Source organism: Anabrus simplex, chromosome 1 (assembly GCF_040414725.1).
Source record: "Anabrus simplex isolate iqAnaSimp1 chromosome 1, ASM4041472v1, whole genome shotgun sequence".
Taxonomy (NCBI): Eukaryota; Metazoa; Arthropoda; class Insecta; order Orthoptera; family Tettigoniidae; genus Anabrus; species Anabrus simplex.
The window spans coordinates 245698802-245723263 of NC_090265.1; the positions used below are offsets into that span (position 1 = coordinate 245698802).

The window sequence follows — 24462 nt, forward strand, 5'->3', positions numbered from 1 at the left end:
CATGATAGGCCTCGCAAGCCAGTGGTAGTGTATTAACATTGCTTTCAACAATCAAATGAGCCTCAGATCGAATATAAAACCAGTATCAAAAGTGACAAAGCCTTTGTGCAGATCTGTCTGTTGGTCCAGTAAGTGTTGCTGATTCCAGACCATATTTGACATACAGCATGATAGAATTTGGAAGCTTTCTGTATTCTGTTGCTAATCTCTTGATGTATGGTATTGTCTGATGACAGAACACTACCTAAATACTGGAAGTTGTCTACAATATCCATCTCCTCATCTCCAATTCTTAGATGAACAGTTGGAGAGTTTCTACTCATCACCAAGCCAACTGCCTTCGTTGGTTATGTAGACGAAAGGTATCCACGATATGTCACTGTAATATTTGTCCCAAATGGAATATAATAATTCATTTTACTCAAATAAAGTGTAAAATTTGCGGTAAATTAAAAAATAGTACGAAATATTTTACTTACAGGGAATAATATGGATACATACTTTACTACCTTAAAACTATATTTTCTGCTACGTCACAGTGCTTCCGTATGTGTTTTGTTTCGTGTGTGATGCCTTTGCTCACTGAAGTTGTTTGAATTAATTAGGTGTCGTTTTCTTCATGATGCTCATTCGTTTTGTGCCCTAACTCATTCCGCCGCCATATTTTATAGCCTTCATTGGACCACTCTAGCCAACTTTATACAAAGAATTTTTCAGTTTCCTGTCAGCCCAGTACTTCTTCATTCTCTCCGATCTTATCCTTCTTTCTTCATTGGAAATCACCCTTCCTATTGTCTGTTTATTGATTCTGATTTGCAGTCTGTGAGTTTCTTGATTTTGTCGGTTTTGTTTCTTAGGTCTTCCACTGTAATTTGTAGTTCATCCATATCTTCCTTGATTTCTGTAATCCACGTAATGCTGCACTTACTATTCCATAATTTTTCTATTATTCTCCTGATGATCCTGTTCTCTGGTGTCCTGATTAGATGTCCAAAAAATGAAACGCGTTTCTTCCTGACTGTGCTCATTACTGGTTCTATTTCTTTGTAGACTGTTTCATTAGAAACTACTCTCCAGTGTCCATCTTTTTGGTATAATTTGTTGATGCACGTTCTAATGATTCTTCTCTCTATCTTGAGTATTTTGTCTATTTGTGCAGTGTTAGTTGTTTTGAAGATGCTTTCGCTTGCGTATGTTATTTCTGGTTGAGTATCTATTTTGTAATGTTTTAATTTTGTTGCTATTGACAGGCCCTTTTTGTTGTAGATATTCTTGGTAACATATTGTGCTCTGGTCAGTTCATTTATTCTGTTATGCCATGCTGGCTTTTCATTGAGGTTATATGTTATGATTTCTCCCAGATATTTAAATTTATCTACAATTTTTATTTCTTGGTTTCCTATGGCAATTTTGTTTGAGTGGTGGGTCAGTAAACATGATTACTGTCTTTTCAAAAGATATTCCAAGACCAATTTTCTGTGCTATTTCCTGTAGTGATATAACTTGTCTGGTTTCCTGAATATTGTTGGACAAGAGAGCAAGGTCATTGGCAAAACCTAGGCAATTTAAACTTATGTTGTCTTTGGGTCTTCCAATTCGGATGTTCTTTGGGTTACTCTTGTACCATTCCCTCATTATATATTCCAAGGCATAGTTGAACAGCAGTGGTGACAAGCAATCTCATTGTCTTAAGCCTGTTTTTATGATGAATGGCTCAGAGAATTCCCCTCTGAACTTGACTTTTGATTTAGTGTTGGTTAAGGTGAGTTCAATCAATTTGATTAATTTTGGATGGAGGCCAAAATTTCTTAAAATTTTCAACATTGAAGGTCTATGGATACAGTTGTAAGCTTTTTTAAACTCCACGAAGGTTATTGCAAGAGGTTTGCTTTGCTTCTTGTAATATGCTATGACTAATTTTAAAGTGATGATTTGTTCTGCACAGCTTCTCCAAGGTCTGAAGCCTCCTTGGTATTCACCTAATTCTTCCTCTAGTTGATCTCTGATCCTCCTGTACAGGATTCTGGAGAAAATCATGTATGTGCAGTCTAAGAGAGATACCTCTGTAAATTTGCTCTTCTCTGCATGCCTTATAATTTTTCAACTCTTTGAGTGCTGTTTCCACCTCTTGGATTGTTGGAGGGTTTATAGTTCCGGTGGGGTTTTGATGGACGTGTCTGTATTAATTGCTAAAAGTTCCTGGGGTTCTTCACAATTCAAAACTTTAATGAATGCTTTTGCCATGATTTCGGCATTTTCCTTGTCATTATGTGTCATTCTTCCATCCTCACTTTTCAGCATTAATGTGGGAGGGGCAAATTTTTGTACTTGTCTTCCAAACATTTTGTAAAAGTCTCTGGAATTGGTTTTGTGGTAGTTTTCCTCTATTGAGTTGATTAGATCTTTCTGTGATTGTCTCTTGGTTTGCCTGATAATTTGTGTAAACTTTTTCCTGATATTTTTGAGGTTGGTTGCACTTTCTTCTGTTTTGTGTGTTTGAAATTTTAACCATGCCTAATGTCTTTCTTCATGAATTTTGTCACATTCTGAGGTCTACCAGGCATGTTTTTTACGTGTGTTCAACGGGACTAAATTTTCAGCTTGTTGCCTGAGAATTGGAACCAGTTCTTCTAACTCATTCATTAAATGATATCTTTATTGGTCCAAGGATCATGCTATTTTTCTGTTTGAACTGCCCGCGCTTGTCATATGGACAAAGATAATGACAATTCACAGATATAGCACTTCCATTCATCGGTGCAAGCCCTGGACCTCAAGAAAGAAACAGAAGACGGCACGAGCAGCAGAATACAACATAAAGGAGTCCTGTCTACGGCCCGTAAGTACGTATACATATTTCTCTAGATATTGCTCTACTAACGACAGTATTTCTTAATTTACACAGATTTTTCATTTTATTGGTGTAAAAGCAATTATTATGTTCCATTTGGGACAAATATTACAGTGACATTTTGTGGATACATTTGGTCTACTTAACCGTCTTTGTTTTGCTGATTTTTGAGACCTAAGGTTGTGAAAGCTTCATGCCAGAGATCTAGTCTAGTTTGTACTTCCGCTTCTGTCTCACCCCATACCATTACATCATCAGCAAAAACCAGGGCATTAGTTGTTGGAACCTTTCTTTTAACTGCTTTTATAACTTGATTATGAAGAGAAGTGGTGAAAGACAACTTCCTTCCTGGACTCCACTCTTCATTTTGAAAACCTGACTTTCATCCTGGACCTGAATACAACACTTGGTTTCATCATATAATCGTTGTACTCGTGCTATGTCACTGGACACTTTCTTATGCCTCAAACATTCCCATATATGCCTGCGTGGTACATGATCATATGCTTTCTTGATGTCCAAAAAAAACAGTTAAAAGTGTTTTTCCTTTCTCCCAATACTTCTCACAGAGCATTCTGGTGGCAAAAATGAGGTCTATAGTTGATCTATGAGGTCTAAATCTATGTTGTTCCTCCTCAAGTGTAGGTTCAACATATTTTCTAATCCTGCTCTCAAGGATGGATTCATAGATTCTGAGGCTATGTGGCAACAGAGTTATACCTCTGTGGTTGGTACATTTCTTCCTATCACCTTTGTTTCAACAATGGGATGATGAATCCTTGCTTCCAGTCATTGGGTATTCCATTCTCTTTCCAGATTCTATTTAGTACCCTATACATCCACTGTTGTCCAACCTCCTGCAGTGCTTTGATCATCTCAACACTTAATTCATCCGATCCAGGTACCTACCTGCTACCACAAAATTTTCTGTAATTAATTACATTAATTAGGTATTGGCAGGTAAACCATAAAACTTAATGACATGAGGAAATGCAAGTCATGTCAGGCACCAAGCAGCTAGTGCATAACAAAATATTAATGCAAAGATCCATGATAGGCCTCGCAAGCCAGTGGTAGTGTATTAACATTGCTTTCAACAATCAAATGAGCCTCGGATCGAATATAAAACCAGTATCAAAAGTGGCAAAGCCTTTGTGCAGATCTGTCAGGTATGACGGGCAAAACGGCCTCAATGATAGACAAATCTGTTCAAAGAAAAATATAAGAACTGGGACTATTAATGTCGTATCCTTAGAAAAGGATGCAAGAATTGAGGAAATCACATGGATAATGCCAGAGAGAAACATACTGATAATGGGACTAAGAGAAATAAGAAACAAAGGGAATGGTACTAAGGGCCTGGAGAGGGGGTATAAAGTGTGGTGGTCAGGAAGAGACAAAAGAAGAAATGGTGTCACAAGAATAATGACTAAAGAACTGGCCAACAGAGTACTCAATGTGGATTATATTTGCAAAAGAATAATTAAAGTTCAGTTAATGATAGGAAATATCCTTTATATAATCCAGGTTTACGCCCCTCAAATAGGTTGTGAAATAGATGAAAAGGAAGAGTTTATCACTAAACTGGTGGATGCTGTAACATCTAACAAGACTGTGATTATAGGAGACTTTAATGCTAGAGGTGGGAATGATAGAGGAGGATATGAAACAGTTATAGAAAGCCATGGAGAAGATCACAGAAATGATGAAGGGGAGATATTATTAGGAACAGGTCTGAAAAATGGATGGATCATTGGTAACAGATGGCATAAGAAAAGAGATAGTCACAAGTTTATCAGATACAGTTGGAACTTGCAACATAAATCCATAATTGATTATATAATAAGAAAGAAAGAAAGAAAGAAAGAAAGAAAGAAAGAAAGAAAGAAAGAAAGAAAGAAGAAGATGCTTGACAAAAGTGAAGGTGATCCCAAGCATTAATCTGAACAGTGACCACAGACTATTGGTGGAAACATTGATGAAATTCAGAAAGGGTAAATGTGGGAGGGAAAAAAGAGAGGCAAGAATCAAATGCTGGAAACTATAAGATAGAGAAATCCAAGAGTTATATAAGAAAAAGATTAAAACTCAACTTCCGAAAGATGAGAGAAAGCATGTTGAGGAAGAATGGAGAAGGTTCAAACAGCTTTAACTGCCAAACTGTACTATACGTTACTGAATGCTGTGCCTCGTCTGCCAAACCCGTATATATATGTTTTGGTGCAGTGTGTATTTCACCGATCTCACAAATGAACGCGATATAGTGTCATGTTTTGAGATCCCGTGGAAATGCTCAAAGAAGTTCTGTACGGCAGATATACCACTCCATTGCAGATGTTTTGAAAGTGATCTGGTGTTATTTCAGCTTTGTTGGGGTGGAACATCTTTCCCGCTGTGTAGCCATCATGGCGTCTTGAAGTATACATTCATCTCTAGTTGACGAAGAAATTGAATGTTTCCTCATAAATAGTGGTTCTGGAGAGCTATATTTTGAAAATGAAGATGAAGAATATATATGTGTGGTGATACTGAACTACAAGAAAGTGCGAGACATAGTAGTAATGATGAATCTCATGCAGAATTGTTAACCTTTCCTCAGATAAATTATTTCTTCCCCAAATGTAAATGATTTTTAGAATACCAGGTCTGGGATCAACAGTCTTACATTATATTTCAGTAACAGTATCACCGAGCGGAGTAACTGTGCATATTAACATGCTACGTCTATGGAGCCAAGCTCTGCACTCGGCAGGCGAGTGGGTTCGAACCCCACTGTCAGCTGTCCTGAGAATGTTTTTTTTTTTTTTTGGTGGCTTCCCTTTTGCACTCCCAAGCAAATGTCGGAACAGTTCCTATTCATAAACAACAGCCGATTCTTTCCACTTCCTAACCCAGTTTCATTCATCATCATTCATTTCATATTCATTATTTTCTCAACTGAGGTTTGCATCAGAAAGGGCATCCAGCCTTAAAAATATGGTGTAAAATATAATCTCACTTCATCCCCGACCCTGTACTGGACCGCAGGGCTAAGGGGATGATATGCATTCCATTAATAGTATCAGTAAGTATGTATCTGTAAAAGTGCTTCTTCCTTTAAAAAAAAAAAAAAAAGTTTATCAAAGCAGCAGAAGAAACATGTGAAAGGACATCACCATAAGTCAGACACAAAGAAACTCTATGGTGGCATGAGAAAATTACAGAAGCAGTCCAAAAAAAGAATAATGCATGGAGAGAACGGTTCATAATACAGACAAATGGAAATGACTAAGCAGAACAGCAAGGAAAATGATTGCACTGGCTAAAAAGATATCCTGGGAAAAATTCAAAAAAGAGATAGAAGAGAATGATAAAAATGACAAAGTATTATACTGCATATTAGGTAACAGAAGGAAGCAAACTGAAAATACATCAAAAGTTATCAACAAAGATGGAGAACCTGTGTGGGAAGAAAAAGAAGCCTTAAAAGGTGGAAAGAATACTTCCAAAAGCTATATGAAGGACAAAATGAAACAAATGAACCCAAGGAAATATCACCCTTACAGTGGAAGGGACATATAAACAATCAGATGAAATAGGAAGAGAAGATCTAGAAATGTCGCATGTAGAAAAAGCTGTATTAGAAATGAAAAATGGCAAAGCTCCTGGAATAGACATCAACAGTGGAAATGGTTAAAGCTGCATGGCCTATTGGAATGCAGTGGCTGTAGAGAATAATGAAGATAGTATGGACTGACAGATATATTCGTGATAATTGGACAAGGACAATTATTGTACTTATTTTAGAAAAAAGGGAATAAGGCACAATGTGAGAACTACAGAGGGATAGCATTACTGTGTCATTGCATGAAGATTTAGGAACAGATCATTTTACAAAAAATCAACATGATAGATAAACAATTAAAAGAAGAACAACAAGGATTTAGACCTGGAAGATCAACTAATGATGCCATATTTACAGCTAGGCAAGTGGGGGGGGCGTGATTAGCTCAGTGGCTTAGCTGCTGGCTTCCCACCCGGAAGGCTGAGGTTTGAATCCCAGTCAATTCTGGGTAGAGATTTTCATTCAAGAATCATGTGACGTCAGGAAGGGCATCCGGTCTTAAACCCTTGGCTAAAACCAAAATGAACCAGCGACCTCAGAAATATCTGGGATAAGCTGAAGAGAGTTTTTAAATAGCTAGACAAGTAGTAGGAAAAAAATGGGAATTTGGGAAAGACATCACAGTTGCATTCATAGATATACAAAAGGCTTATGACACAGTTAGAAGAGAAGAGATATGCAAGGTCTATATAGAATGGAACTGTCAAGAGAAACGCAATTCAGAATTAGAAACATGTATAAAAAAATGTCTGAACAGTGTTATAATAGATGGTAAAAATGGTTTAGAACAGACAGAGGAGTTCGACAAGGAAGTGGACAACATTACGAGGAAAGTTCGCCAAGGGTCAACAGCAACCGATATAAAAGTCATAGCATATGCAGATGATGTGATGATATGGGAAGAAAATGAACAAAAATTGGAGGAACAACTAAATACCTGGCAGAGGGCAACTGAAGAAGCAGGCATGGAAATAAGTTTATCGAAAAGTGGGGTAATGAAAATCAGTGGAGAAAACATAAAAATGAAGTATGTTAGGTGTAAAGGAGAAATTCCTTAAGAAGTAGATGCTTTTAAATACCTAGGAATAAGCTAACTGGGAAATGAACATCAAAGAAGAAATTTTGGAGAGGATCGTAAATTGCTCAAAATTTTATTACTGACATGATTAGAAACTGGAAATTACCAACCAAAGCAAAAATCATGATACATAAATCATATTATTTGCCAATACTGATCTATGGATCAGAATCTTGGATTTGGACACACACACACACAAAAAAAAAAGGTCCAAGTAGATTACAAGCGACAGAGATGCACTTTCTGTGAGGGATCTTGGGTAAAAAGAGGAGGGACAAGATAAGAAATGAAACAACATGAAACATATTATAGATCAAACCCTAAAAGAAACTATGGAGAGAAATAGGCTGAAACGGTTCGGCTACGTCAAAAAAATGGGACAAGAAAGATTACCAAGAAGAGCTCTAAGAAGAAGGTGGGTGGTATGTTAATGAAGGCCATTTTATACTGTTGTTTTGGCATTATTATTTTTGTGTATGTAGGTTGGTACTTGTAAGCTTTATGTTGTTATTCATTCAATAAATTCAAGATGCCAGCTTCAAAAGGGAAGCAATGATAATGGGGGATATTCATTAATTTCTCTTTTTCTGTTGCCTTCAAGAAGGCATAGCTGTAAATTTGCCTGATGTGAAAATGAGAAACCACCCAAAATATTCTAAACACAAAATTACGACGACGATGAAGATGATGATGATGATGATGAGATGCTTGTTGTTTAAAGGAGCCCGACATCTAGGTCATAGGCCCCTAATGGTACGAAATGATACGAAATGTTATGACAATTCAAAAATCCATAATCCACTGACCAGATTCAAAAACGTGAGGACAAAGAATGAATGGATGGATATGAAGTTAAAACAATCAGTGGATCTGACTTGCAATGCCCCATATTCCCCCTAAAAACCAGCATTAAATAATAGTATTACTGACCAAGGGACTGCTTCTAAAGCACAATACTGAATCGATGATGCTTGTAGTCGAAACGGGTCCAAAATCCAGGCAATCGGCCCCTCATAATGATACTTATCGCTAGGAAAATAGAACCATGCTATTGGTCCTGTTTCGGTACTAATCAAAAGTAGTGTAGACTCGCGGTATTCCACACATTATGGTATTATTTACAAGTAATGAAATTCACACATGTAACACAGACCTATGGTGTTTCGCACACTGCGGCGCTATTTACAGGCAACGCAAACCTATACAGGCAACGCAAACCTATGGCGTTCCTCAAATAAGTGGACTAACCACAGGGACCCGCACTTCCCCGTGGTGTTCCTCACACAGTGGATACTAAGCATAGGCAAGGAAGAACCATGGTGTCACTCATCCCATGGGGTTGCTCATATAGGGGTACAAATCATAGGTACTGTAAAATGCATCCTGAGCCACATACTATCGCTACTAATCACAAACCTATTTTATACCTAACATAGTGGTACAACGCGTAAGTAAAAGCGACCCATAGTGTTCCCCGCGTGATGCTACTAATCACAAGTAGTTTCATGGTTCTAATACAATCATCCCTCAGTCGCCCCTTTTCGTCGCCTCTGAAATGAAATGTCGTATGGCTTTTAGTGCCGGGATATCCCAGAACGGGTTCGGCTCGCCAGGTGCAGGTCTTTCTATTTGACTCCCGTAGGCGACCTGCGCGTCATGATGAGGATGAAATGATGATGAAGACAACACGTACACCCAGGCCCCGTGCCATTGGAATTAACCAATTAAGGTTAAAATCCCCGACCCGGCCGGGAATCGAACCCGGGACCGTCTGCACCGAAGGCCAGTACGTTGACCGTTCAGCCAAGGAGTCGGACTTCGTCGCCTCTTGTGACAGGCAGGGGATACCGTGGGTGTATTCTTCGTCTGCACCCCCCACCCTCAGGAGGTTGTGTGTTTGGTCCGCGAGAGGTATTTTATTTCCTTCAAGTCCGCCAGCAAGCCGGTTAGGACCCCCTATCCGCCACCTGGGACGTGCCACGTGGGAGTATCACCTCTCGTGGAGGTTCGTGGAAACATAAAATTACAGCCCTGTACAGTTTTTACTTAGCCTGTACCATGTAGCCAACTCGCATGATGATATTAATACACTAGAGGCATGCGACAGATAAGTATATGGTAGAAAGAATAAAAAGGAAAAGGAAGAGGTAACTGATTTTCGCCAGATAAATCAGCTGAGTTCAAAAATGAAAATATTCTGAGTATTACAAGATTCAGATTGGGAGACAGAAGAAGTTAAACCTTGACTAACTACATAATGAGGGGAAAAGGTCAATCATAAGAAACTGAGATTTTACAACTAAGCCTGAGGATGATCTTTGCGATAACAGATGAGTATACGTAGATACGATACAGGGACCCGCACTTCGTAGCACTATGCTCATTTCTATCAAACAAGTTGGCTCCATGGTTCAGACTAGCTGTTAGCTTGCATTCAGGTGTTCATGGGTTCAAACCCCACTGTCAGCAGCCCTGAAGATGGTTCTCTATGGTTTCCCATTTTCACACCATGCAAATGCTAAGGCTGTACCTTGATTAAAGCCACAGTCATATCCTCGTGTGTCCTACCGTAGGACCTGCAAGTTGGTGAGACATAAAAAATCCAAAAGCAAAAATATCTCTATTTCTACACTACCTAAACTTCCCAATCTTCATACAGATTTATGAGCAAGGATTAAAATGGTTAAATTACAGTGGCCCACAAGTATATGTGTGTCTTACAACACACTCTTGTAGACATTATTTACCACCTTCTCAGTGGGTATATAAATACTGTATATCGGTTATACCCACCAGACACTTATGAGCACTCCACGTAAAGATGGCCATGACTGAAGCCCTGGTTTTCTAGATGTAGACCTACTAGCTTCAGTGTCTGACCTTACGAGTTGTTCAGTGACATTGCAAAGGCCAATCTGAAAAGGATCTCTTTAAGAGCAAGTGCAGACAAAAGCAGTCTAATTTACTGGGATGCGGCCCAATGCATCACAGTATTTTGTGTCCAGGTTTTCATCTATTGGTGCTCCAAGAAGACAGGTGTTTGAACTGCCTTGTTCCAAGTGTAGTAGTGAGGTACCTCACAGTATAAGAGCATCCTGGCATAAAGATCATTCTGACACAAGTTAAAAAATGCAGCAAGTGTTGTTTTAGTAGGGTTTTGGATCCATTCCTGGAAGTCACCTCGTTAAAATAAATGCACTGGCCATTTTCTAGATGCACCTCAAGTGTGTAACCATAGTATGCCTTTCGTGTGCAGAATATCCAAGTGTCCTCCAGAAACCCTCAATGCTACTAATGTAGCATCCAGCCTGGTACATTTGAACTTCATTACGCCAGTAATCTTGACCACCTTGCCCATGAGGATGCAGACTGGTCACTGCCTTGTTGATGTATTTGCAGATGTACTTAATGGATTTTGCAGAGCTGCAGAATGATTATATGGACTCTGAACATTTTAGAAGTGAGCTCTACAGGACTTTCCAGGAATTGTCAATGTTGACAGGTCTGTTGCCAGACTTCTTTGTTTATACAAAGGGTAGCCATTCTCAATGGCCACAGTCTCTTTGATGAGAGCTTTACTGCATTTGTCCTTCTTCAAGCACAGTAACAGTCGTAAACACCACAAGCACTGTGGACCATGTTTTTCATGATGATCTTGGTCAGCTTTGGACCAAATTTTGGTTTGGTATTTTGACACTTATAATGCCATCTATCTGGTTGAGGCAAATTTTGACTGAAAGCCAAAATAAGGCATGTTTATGGGGGAGACTGCATTTTTGCCATTCTACTGTGTACATCCAGCACTGGGTGCAACCAATCATTTCACCCTTTGTCAGAACAGCTAAAAGAAGAAAAAAGAAAAAAAAAAAAAAAAAAAAATCGCTTTCTATCAGGACACTCAGGCTATGTTATCATGCCGACCAGCTGGTGTTTGACCTGCGAGCAACTTTGACGAAATTTCCGTCCACTCAGGATTGCAAGTCATCATTATGACCATGACCGGCCATCCATAATGTCTGACATACACTAATGCATCTTGAACAAGCTCATGCATTTACCACAGTGAATACTACCTGCTGTCATTTCATGATGGATGAAATACTTTTGCATCTATCTCTTGGCACAGGCCAGAGTAAAGTGTAGCTTCCACCAAAGTCCAAGTCTCATCCATGGCTGTGACAATATGAAAGCTGCTGGGGTATGGGTGGTGCTGAATAATGACTTTCAGAGCACGAGTATTGCATCTGATTATTATACAAGGTGTTGCTCATAGGGTTAGTTGTGGTACAATAGCACTGTCTGGCCCAGTGAGAAAAGCAATGGCAAACAACCTAACTCCTCATCTTGCCTAGTATGCCTCATTTTGGTGCTGCCATTTGTTTTTGTGGTTTTCCTATAACTGCATAGCCTTTGGTGGTACTATTTGAGGATCCAACCAGTCTCTGGGCTGATGACCTAACAGACAGCCAGAACAGTGACATGATAGCAAGATGACAACCCGGCCCAAGTTAATGGCATTGGTGGCTCCATCAGAGGCCATGGCATCCTGAAAATGTTCTTACTTTCCAGTCCTCAATTTCCTCTGATTTCACTACAGTCTCTCTGAGTCAGTTTTAATGAGAATGTCAACAATGAATTGGTTAAGGATCTGTCTGTAACAAATAATAGTGATAAAATCAAAAGCTCAAGAGCCGTAACCTTTTTATTGGGAACAAGTTGGTTGTTAATAGGGACACTTTTAGGGATACAGAAGAGATATCTATGCACTAATAGGTTAAAATGCAAACGTATTTAAAACTGATGTCGAAACTTGGGTAACATAAATGACCCTCATAATATTTACAGTGTTATTTCTATGAAAGGTATAAAATTACAACAAAAGCAATCTTTAAACATCTGTTTTTCATGATTATCAATGATGAAATATACGGTACTCCATAAAAATCACCCATTTCATATACCTTGAGAAATGCACGAAATATATATTTTCATTCTTTGCATTATAAAAATACATGCTTAAGTTTCTGAAGTAATCAAAATTTAAAAATACCTTCTTACTCTTCAAAACATAAATTGAAAAGACGTAACGAAATTAATTATAACGAATGGATTTTGCAAAAAGCAAACCCCTTTTCTGTATAACAACGCTCAACTGTGGTCAATGTTCAAGGCATAGTCTCACAGGCAGTCACCACATTTTACAAGATTCATTTGTTTTCCTGTTCATCTTTCATGAAGATAAAGTTGGAATTCAAGAGGACAAACTGGGCCAAATATTCATTTATAGGAAGGGGAGTTAGGGATTGGAATAACTTACCAAGGGAGACATTCAATAAATTTCCAATTTCTTTGAAATAATTTAGGAAAAGGCTAGGAAAACAACAGATAGGGAATCTGCCACCTGGGCGACTGCCCTAAATGCAGATCAGTATTGATTGTTTGATTTGATAGCACTGTTTCATCTTCCCTATCTTCCACATCGGACTCAATCACTTTCAGTATCAATATTTTCTGGTGAGTTCTTTGGCTTCTAGAGGATCTCACGTAATCAGCCTCTAGTGGAATACTTTGCCTTGAATTTCCATTTGTTCATGAAAACTCACGGCCATGAGAGCTTAACCAAATAATACAATGTAAGCAAATGATATAGTAAGAAAACTGGTCACAAGCGCTCCAGAATCCACAGTGACAATAATAAAATAAAATCGAGGTGGTGGTTGTTTGAGTCTACAATCCATATACTGACTTAATGCAGCTTCCCATGACACCCTATTCTGTACTAATTTTTTCATTTCTACGAAACCACATTCAACATCTGCTCTTATCTCCTTGTCATATTCATACCTTGGTCCACCCCTACCATTCTTACCATCTACACTTGTCTCAAAATCTAACTGAATAAGTCCTGGGTGTCTTCAAATGTGTCCTATTAGTCTAGTCTTGTCGAATTCAGCCAAATCAATTTCCTCTCACCAATCCAATTCATCTCTCTTCATTCGTGATTTGATCTATCCATCTCTCGTTCAACATTCTTATGTAACACCACATTTCAAAAGTTTCTATTCTTTTTCTTTCTGAGCCAGTTATCATCCATGTTTCACTTCCGTACAATGCCAAGCTCCAGACCAAAGTCTTCAAAAACATCTTCCTACTTCATATCTCAATGGTCGCTGTGACCAATTTTCTCTTGTTAAGAAAGGCCTTACTTGCTTGTACTAGTCTGCATTTTATGCCCTTACTTCTGTCACCATTAGTTATTCTACTATCCAAGTAACAATATTCATCTACTTCCTTTAAAACTTCATTTCCTAATCTAATATTTCCTGCATCACCTGAATTCATTCAACTGCATTCCATTACTTTTGTTTTGAATTTGTTTATTTTCATTTTTTACTCCTTCTCCAAGACTGAGTCCATACCTTTCAGCAATTTCTCCAGAGCTTCTGCCGATTCAGTTAAAATATCATTGGTAAATCTCCGAGGTTTGATTTCCTCTCCTTGGATTCTAAATTCCTCTTTGATTTCCTTTACCGCCCGTTCTATGTAAACGTTGAAAAGGAGAGGGGACACATTACATTATTTTTGTTTTGGGTTTGTTTATTTTCATCTTGCACTTCTTCTCCAAGACTGTGTCCACACCATTCAGCAATTTCTCCAGAGCTTCTGCCGATTCAGTTAACATATCATTGGTAAATATCAGGGTTTTGATTTCCTCTCCTTGGATTCAAAATTCCTCTTTGATTTCCTTTACTGCCTGTTCTATGTGTAAACATTAAAAAGGAGAGGGGACACATTACATTATTTTTGTTTTGGATTTGTTTATTTTCATCTTGGACTTCTTCTCCAAGACTGTGTCCACACCATTCAGCAATTTCTCCAAATCTTCTGCAGATTCAGATAAAACATCATCACTGGTAAATCTCAGAGTTTTGATTTCCTCTCCATGGATTCGAAATTCCTCTTTGATTTCCTTTATTGCCTGTTCTATGTAAACGCTGAAAAGGAGAGGGGGCAAACTGCAGCCTTGGCTCACTACTTTCTGGATCACTGCTTCTTTTTTCATAGCCTTCCATTCTTATCACTGCAGATTGATTTTTGTACACAAAGTAGAGAACTCTTCTTTCTTGGTATCTGATCCCAATAACTTTCAGAATCTTCCTTCATTAAGGTACAACCCCAGCATTTGCCAGGTGTGAAAATGGGAAACAATGGAAAACCATCTTCAGGGCTACCAACAGTGGGGTTGAAACCCATTATCTCCCGAATGCAAACTCTCTCAGATGACACTTCTCTTGTATCATACATTTTACACACTAAATGGAACAACCTTGCTATGCTGGCTTGACCAAAGACAGTCAGTAATTCTGAGGGTATGCCATCAATTCCAGGTTGCTTGTTCCTATTTAGGTCTCTCAAAGCTTAACCTAATTCTAATCTCAAAATTGAGTCTCCCATTTCATCAGCATCAACAACCTCATCTTGCTCCAGAACTTTATCATCACTTATTTCCCGTGGTACAATTGTATATAAAGTTTCTGCCATGTCTTCCTTCCCTAAAAGTGGTCATCCATCTGAGCTCTTAATATTTGTACACCTAGTTTTCATTTCTCCAAATGTTTCCTTGATTTTCCTGTACGCAGCATCTACATTTCCTAGGACCATACATCCTTCAACATCCTTGCACTTCTCTTCGGCCATTCTTCCTTAGTTGTCCTTCACTTCCTATCTACTTCATTCTTTAATTGCCTGTATTGTTTACTGCCCACCTCATTTTTTTTAAAAAATTCTTGTATTTTCACGGTTTAACTACCATGTCTAACGCCTATCACGTTATCCACTTATTCTTACTTGGACTTACCTTTCTTCCTAACTTGTCTTCAGCAGCCCGACTTGATCCCATTCTTCATGAATGTCCAGTCTTCATCTATTGTGTTTCCTTCAGCCTTTTTTATTCAGTCCTTGTGTAACATATTCCCTGAAACAATCCAAAACACTTTTTTCTTTCAAATTAACTAGATCCCATCTTTTTGCATTCCTTTCTTCAATTTCTTCAACTTCAGGTGGCATTTCATGACAACCAAGTTGCAGCCAGAGTCCACAGCTGCTCCGAGGAAGGTTTTGCATTTCAACACCTAGTTTCTGAATCTCTGCCTAATCATAATGAAATCTATTGATACCTTCCTGTTTCTCCAGGTCTCATCCAAGTATACAGTGGTCATTTGTGGTGTTTCAACTAAATATTAGCAAGGACTAAATTATGATCGGCGCAGACTTCAACCAGGCGGCTTCTTCTTTCATTCCTTGCATTCCAATCTCCCATCACAATTAGATTCTTGTCTCCTTTTACGTATTGTATTAAATTTCCTATCTATTCATATATTCTTTCGATTTCAGCCTCATCTGCTTAACTCGTAAGCATATAGACCAGCAATATAGTTGTGGGCATTGGCTTGGTGGTCTATCTCGACAACTATGATTAATTCACTATGCTGGTCGTAGCAGCATACCTGCTGCCCTATTTTCTTATTCATTATTAAACCAACTCCTGCATTTCCCATGTTTGATTTTGGGCTGATGATTCTTTAGTCGCCTGACCAAAAAATCCTGTTCTTCCTGCCAACATCATTTATACCAACCACATCTAACTTTAGTTTATCCATGAGGTTCTCTACACTACCACATCCATCCAAACTTCTAACATTCCATGCTGCAAATCACAGAATGACAATCAGTATTCATCTTCCCGATGATTGCCCTACCCCGAGCAGTCCCCACCCAGTGATTCGATGGGGGACTATTTTACATCTAGAATATTTTTAGCCGGGAGGAAGCAATCCTCAGCATATCATTCATACAAAGAGAACTGCACATCCTCAGGAGTTAGTTATAGCTGTAGTTTCCCTATTGCTTTCAGCCCTATACCAGTATCAACAAAGCTAAGCTATGTTAAACATATTACAAGGCTATATCAATCATCCAGACTACCGATAATTCAACTTCTGAAAGGCTGCTTCCCATTTTCGATGAACCATTCGTTACCCTGGTCTCTCGACAGATACTCATCCGATATGGTTTCACATACGGCTCGGCTATCTGCTTCATTGGGATGCACAAGCTACCACAACAACGCATGGTTCACAGAGGAGGACATCAGTGATATCTGTTAGAAAAGAAAATAGAAACGGAAGACCACAGAAACTAATGAACCATCTCCTGGATTCAACTTATGGCCACACAGGTCTTAAAAGTAAATATTGCTGTTTACCACGTACCTGTCTTTTCAGCTTCATCATCTGTTTCATCTGCACTTGGGTATATTTCTTCGAGTTCTTCATCACCAGAATGAAAACGAATAGCAAATGAAGGAACTGAGGTTGCTATGGATTTGCCTAGAAATAATAACAAAATACAAAGAACATACAAATAAAAGGTTCATCATGGGACAATAAAATACGGCCTTCTTCGTAATCCTAACCATACATACCCTTAAGCATCCCTAGCGTAATTTTACTGGGGCCAGGTTTTCTTCCACTCATGTTGTTAATAAAGCCAGGAAGTCAAGAAGCAGTTACTTAGGAGCTTAGATAAAGATGTTTAGAGAGAGAGTTATGAGGTGTGTTTGGAAGGCAAGACAACAAAGCAAACCTGAAAACAGATTATGAATAGAAGATATTTAAGAATAAACAGTAAATGTTCTTCTGAAAACGACAGGTGAAATAAAAATAAGAATTGCATATAAAACTTCAATAAGATAAGGAAAAGCCAAGCTAAATACAGGTGGGTCTAGATCTCCTACAGGTATATAACAACACAGACTCACAGTATAATATCACAGACTCAATCACATGTAAATCCTGCTCCAACTGTGCAAGTGAAAAATCAGTTGAATATGGATTTATTCCATATGAAAAAAGATGTCATGTTTAACCACAGTATGGTTTGATAATTAAATCATCAAGACTTAATAGGATGTTAATAATGCAGACATTAAATTTCATGCAACATTCTCATGCAAGCTTTGTCTAGTTTCTTTGAAAAATTCAACAGAAAATGTTCTCTCTCTCTCTCCCACCACCAATCGTAACTGTACAGAACTGATAATCCTGTTCTTATATACCTTAAATCACATATCTCAATTAACTAATGTTATGTATTTACAGTATAGGCTATGCAAGTTTTAAGCAGGATTATGTAAATGTATTACTTCCGCTACAGGTACACAATTTCCGTAAGTACAACTGATCAGAATAGTTCCCAATTAGTAACATAGACAAGACCGGAGCATTAATAAAGAAATACATATTATGTAATCACCACCACCCTCGTATTCCCTTATCCACATGCAACAAGGTCATGAAAAATGTGGTTTGTCCCATTTTTGCACAATATTTCCGTCATCATGTTCCAGTCCAGGTACTACTGTGTTATGCTGTTCTCACCAGATCTACCCAAAATAATCAGAATCCTCCGCAGACTTTCTTTACTTGTAAATCTACAGTTTATTCTGACATGCTTCCTTAATTCATTTTAAACATTTCAGTCTCCACATCTCCAATTTATCTCTCAACTTTTCCGTTTTTAATTCCTTCCATGTCTTCATTTCTCATTATCCTCTTGTCTTCAGTAATATCACTTTTCAGAAATGTAATATCTGCTTTCTGTATCAGAGTTTCACCTGCATTTCCTTGGTCAAGTTTCAACCACTGTCACAATAGGTACTTAATGTTATTTTTTCATGTTGAGTGAGTGGTTCAGACGGCTGAGGCACTGGTCTTCCAACCTCAACTTGGCAGGTTTGATTCTGGCTCAGTTCAGTGGTATTTGAAGGTGCTCAAACATATCAGCCTTGTGTCGGTAGATTTACTGTCAAGCAAAAGAACTCCTGCGGGAGAAAATTCTGGCACCTCAGTGTCTCCAAAACCATCAAAGGGTAGTTAGTGGGATGTAAAAAAAAAAAAAAAAAAGTTGTTGTTGTTTGATTATCAGTCCATAGACCAGTTCGATGCAGCACTCCATACCCCCTATCCATTGCTAACATTTTCATTTCTACATAACTTCTATATCTTACATCTGCTTTAATCTGCTTCTCATGTTCATACCTTGGTCTACCCCTACCGTTCTTACTGCCTACACTTCTCTCAAAAATCAACTGCACAAGTCCTGGGTGTCTTAACATGTGTCCTATCATTCTATCTCTTCTTCTGACTGCCTCTGTGGATCCGTGGTAGAGTGTCAGCCTCCGAATCCCAAGATAGCGGGTTCAAACCCGGCAGAGGTAGTCGGATTTATGAAGGGCGGAAAAAAGTCCATTCGACACTCCATGTCGTACGATGTCGGCATGTAAAAGATCTCTGGTGATACATTTGGTATTTACCTGACAAAATTAATTCTCAGCCATAGATGCCCAAGAGAGATCCGGTTTACTCTGTCTGCCATCTAGCGGACCTAGAGTAAAACGGAACGTCGAAATTGATGAGCAGACAGCCAGATGGCGTCAAATCGAAATGTCTGCAAACGGTAGCTGAGGCCATACGATTATTATTTTTTATCTCTTCTTCTCGTCAAATTTAGCCAAATCCATCTCCTCTCACCAATTCGATTTAATATCTTTTCATTCGTGATTCTATCTACCCATCCCACCTCAGCATTCTTCTGTAACACCACATTTCAAAAGCTTCTATTCTCTTTCTTTCTGAGCTAGTTATCGTCCATGTTTCACTTCCATACAATGCCACGCTCCAGACGAAAGTCTTCAAAACATCTAATTCCTATATTAATGTTCGAGGTGAACAAATTTCTTTTCTTAAGAAAGGCCTTCCTTGCTTGTGCTAGTTTGCATTTTATGTCCTCTTTACTTCTGCCATCATTAGTTATTTTACTACCCAAGTAACAATATTCATCTACTTCCTTGACTTCATTTCCTAATCTAAATTTCCTGCATCACCTGACTTTGTTCGAACGCACTCCATTACTTTTAGTTTGGACTTATTTATTTTCATCTTGTATTCCTCCTCGAAGACTCTGTCCATACCATTCAGCAATTTTTCCAGATCTTTTGCAGAGTCAGATAAAATAACAATATCATCAGCAAATCTCAGGGTTTTGATTTCCTCTCCTTGGACCTTAATTCCCTTTTCAAATTCCACTTCAATTTTCTTTATCGCCTGTTCTATGTAAACACTGAAAAGGCGAGGGGACAAACTGCAGCCTTGCCTCACTCCTTTCTAGATTGCTGCCTCTTTTTCAAAGCCCTCTATTCTTATAACTGCAGGCGGATTTACCCCAAATATTTGAAAAAAATGTTATGCACTGTAAATCACGGAGACAACAAGCACTTACTATCTTATGGTGCAGAATAGTGAAGAATGAGGCCCTTCCTAAATATCAAGATATAAAGCAGCACACTACAACCAGGCTGAAATCAAGAAAACCAGCGTGGAAGACAGCTTTGGACCTGTCATGTCCTCAGTTCAATCCTAGGAAAGCCTGGAGAGAAGAGTGGAGGATGTTGTCTCCCAGTGGCTTATGTGATATCTTCGACCCCAGCATGAAACTGGCTGGCTTCAGTTTGCCCCGTGCTGTTTGGTAAACCCTGAACAGGATCCGATGTGTTGGGAGTGGCGCAGCCTTACATCTATGGGGATGGGTAGATTCTCCCTGCTGTGACTCTGGTGCTCAAGCGCAGTCTATCAAGCACATAGTTCAAGAGTGCCCTCTACGTGCATTTCCTGGTTCTGTGGAGGAATTTTTTGAACTAACACCAGAAGTGATTACATGGATTAAAAATTTGGATATTAAAATATAAAGGTGAAGTCCTGATGCTGTCATCAAGCTGTATATTTGTATATTTTACATTATGTTTGTATACTTTGACTGTCATGTACACATCATACGCTAATAATAATAATAATAATAATAATAATAATAATAATAATAATAATAATAATAATAATGGAATGAATTATACAATGTATTTTTTAAGCTAATTTCCTAATGCCCTAAAAATGAAACAAATAAACATTACTAAATAAAGTTAATATAGAATCGGTCTCTAAATCCCTATTGAGTAACACAATTAATACAGTAACTTTTTTTAATCGTAATGCGCATTGTGTCACCAAGTACTTCTCCATGTTTTCCACTGTGATGTTTAGGAGCTGATCCAATTAAATTTTCTTGTATGTTGAGAAGAACCGTTCAACATCGCAGGAAGTCAACGGTGCATATTTTAAAATATAAAACTAGCTGGATGTAATATCTTTTGGGGGATCTCGCTTGTTTGCTATGAATGATCTTGCAAACAGACAGAAAACTTAAAAACTGGATTTTGTTTCAAGATTACATGGACAAATTCTGACGCCGATTTGTCCTGTCATGATACTACTAAGTTTCAATTTAGCGTTCTCCACTACCGTTCATGGATTCTTGAAACGAAAGATCAATGGGTCCTAGCTTTGTAATGCTCTCTGCAGTCTAAGTAAAATTGCTCTGAAAGTATGCAATAATGCTGCCCAACTGAATGCAGTCTGAGAACCGCGTAATGATGCTACTGACTTGGGGAAAAATGGATCTACAATTGACTTCACAGTTTCAAACTGTTCATTACAAAAAATAACAGCTTGAATCCAAGTGCCCCATCCCATCATGTTAAGATAGGTTCAGGTGGCAAGGCTATGTGCAGTAGATGTCCTCTATAATGTTGAACTGTCATTGGGGCTTTCACAAGTACTTTAACTGTTGACACTATTAAATTATTTACCGTACTTTCATAAAATTAAATCTCACTTGTTCAGTGACACGTTGTAATGTGTGTGCAAAACATGTGAAATGAGCTGTGTTAGGGCAATCTGAATACGAAACAAGTACTTAATCTGCTTGTATGCCTTCAGGCCACAAAACTTTCAACCTGTCATTAACAAATCATGCAATTTTTGCATGGTTGGTTTGTTCCAGGATTCTTGAACAGATTAGGGGGCTTCTGGATTCAGTTTCCCAACAATAAGGCTGGCAATGTAGCACCCCAAGGCATCTGTCATTTCATCTACGGTGATGCAGATATAAATTTATTTTTACAAGTTGCTTTACGTCGCACCGACACAGATATGTCTTATTGCGACGACGGGACAATGGGACAGGAAAGAGCTAGGAGTGGGAAAGAAGCGGCCGTGGCCTTAATTAAGGTACAGCCCCAGCTTTTGCCTGCTGTGAAAATGGGAAACCACAGAAAACCATCTTCAGGGCTGCCAACAATGGGGTTTGAACCCACTATCTCCCGAATACTGGATACTGGCCACACTTAAGCGACTGCAGGTATCAAGCTCAGTTTTCATCATTTTGCATGGCTGTTGATATCATGACCATAGTCATGGGATCTCCAGTTTCATATGTTCAGGGACATGACTTTTCATTTCAAAAGTTTCACGCCCATTGGGTGGGATTCAAATCACAAGCACCTTGGTGAGAAATAAGTGACAAAGCCACACAGCTATCATGACTCTAATTTTACGACACTAAGAAACTGTAACTTCATGAAATTGGCATTACTGGAGCAATAATATGTGGTGTATTAGAATGATTTGTCAAAAGTTAGGTAATGACAATGGTAAATTTCTGATTCATTCAACATTTTATGAATATGAAATTACCCATCTCACGTTGAGCAAAAATGTGTGGGCATACCCCAAGCCATTTGGTAAACAATCCACAAAGACAGCAAACACCACAAAGTTTGGAATGAACTGGTAGATGGAGGCACAACTGGACAATGAGTGCATAGGTAGTTGCCAATTCTTATACAAATACCTATTACAATTTATTTGTAATTTAAACTGCAGTAAACAAGCAATAAATTAAAAAATTTTACTCAATCATATTTCTTTTACATTTGCACGATATGAAGAAATAATGGACAGATGAACACTTATCTCCTGCACGCCCAACTCTTATAGCCTGGGCGAAGGCCAAGAAGCTCTTGTGGTTCGTGAACCAATAAATGCCCATTCATGACATAGTGACATAAACAGTAACATTACAAATCCTGAATCTCTTGTTTGCTACTATGGCTTCTAATTTTGCTGTCATCTTCATCTCTCCTTCAGTCAATACATTCTGAGTATCATCATCTCATGTTCAATTCCTCAGTCAATTGAGGTTAAAAATAGACAATTTCCTCTGATACCAGTATATTACGGGTTCTAGATATTATCTCAAAGAGGTGCGAGAAATCAGTCTCTAATCAAGAAATTCTGTCTTTTTTTATTTTCTACGCTGCTGTCTCTTCTGAATAGTAAGTCTCTGGTTGACAAAAGTTAATAAGATACTGAAATCTTCAATTATGGAGTCATCACATTTTCCGTTGGTCCAAGATACTCACTATATCCTCCATCAAGTCTACATCACAAACACATATAAAAGACTTGTTTGTCATCTACATTCATTGTCCAGGATAAACAGTTAGGAAAAAAAAATTATAAACACTTAACATATACACAAGATGTTTCTTTGTGCTTTTAGTGATTGTTTGGTTACATAAGATTGTTCAGAGCTTGTCTATGGTAACGTCAACTAAAGTTGTTCTTATATTCACAGTGATGAGACACCTGTTTTGACAAATTAAGCATTGTACTTCTTTCTTCAACACACAGAAAATAGTAAAAACAAATGGCTTTACAAAATTACAACAGGTTTTATTACAAGGAGGTTCAAGCATATTGTATGTGGTCCACAAATTTTATTTTATTTTTTCTGCAAAAAATATATATAATAAGCTCTTACGCTAATCGATATGAACCTAGATAGATAATGCAGAGAATTATCAGTTTTGCACATGTCCGCAACAAGCTGTTCAGCAAACTCATTTATAGCAAACAATTCCACAAGTATTCAGAAGAGGAAACAAGAAATAAGGACATTTTCTAATAATTTAATTTTCAAAGCTACTGCAACAGTAACTCATAGTATGATAAAAATGCTCTCAGTCCAATCAAGAATTATACCAGATTCTACAAAGGAGCTATTCTTATTCAAGAAGTCAAGCAAGGGAAAAGCACCTGAAAAACATGCACACATGGAGAAAAATCAAAATGACAGAAGAAAATATAAACATTAAAATACATTTTTAAAAATACACACACACTTCCAAGTTTTACTCTAATAAAGTATATTGTAATCCACTTCACAAAATGTAATTTTCAAGATTCATTTACACATTCAAGTAACAAAATTCTAATCTTTTACAGATGACTAGCACTCTTCTCATCTAAAGCGTTTATCAATTCATTATGAGACTGAAATCTATGTAAATGTTATCTTTATAGTTTAGTAGCTCAGATCGATGTCCTTGTTTTGAAAAACACTGGCAAGCAACAACACTATGAAAATATTTAACTGAGAAACGCAAATAAGCTAAGCTGAGTGGTTCAGCCATGAGAGCTGATCCATTAAGATAGTACAAATGTCATAACACTCCACAAGGTTTGTCCCCAATTTTTTTGTTCCACATGGAGATCAGTAACTGAATCCTTGATGAGAATATTGCTCTACTGCTCCTCAGTCCACCTTCCATGTCTCAAGCAACTTTCAGCCTAAGTTAGTTCAATTCTGGCTCAGTCTACTACCATATGAAGGTGTTCAAGTACACCAACCTTGAGTCAGTCAATTTACTGGCATATATACGAATTCCTACTGAACAAAATTCTGACACCCTTGCTGTTATTAAAAAAACTGTCAAAATAATCAGCATGATATAAAACCAACACGAAAACTACTACTGGCACAAGGCATGATCAGAAAGTTTCCTTAAAAATGAGTACAATTTTATTGTTCCACCTTCTCAATACTTAAAATCATTTAACGTTTGTTAAAACATTATAGGTACTAGTTTCGGTCCGTTGTTTGGACCATCATCAGCCTAGCCAAGAATGCAAGCAA

General features: G+C 38.0%; 1 protein-coding gene across 1 annotated transcript in view; it reads right to left on the minus strand.

The window, feature by feature from the left end:
* The window catches only part of LOC136862482 (testis-expressed protein 2), a 483604-nt gene that overhangs the window by 389174 nt on the left and 69968 nt on the right, over positions 1-24462 (minus strand). The window contains exons 3-4 of the mRNA XM_068225772.1: positions 17018-17178; positions 16806-16922 (exon numbers count right to left, since the gene is read on the minus strand). Coding sequence (XP_068081873.1) covers positions 16806-16922; positions 17018-17069 — 169 coding nt within the window. The 5' untranslated portion in view covers positions 17070-17178. The remainder of the gene's footprint in view (positions 1-16805; positions 16923-17017; positions 17179-24462) is intronic.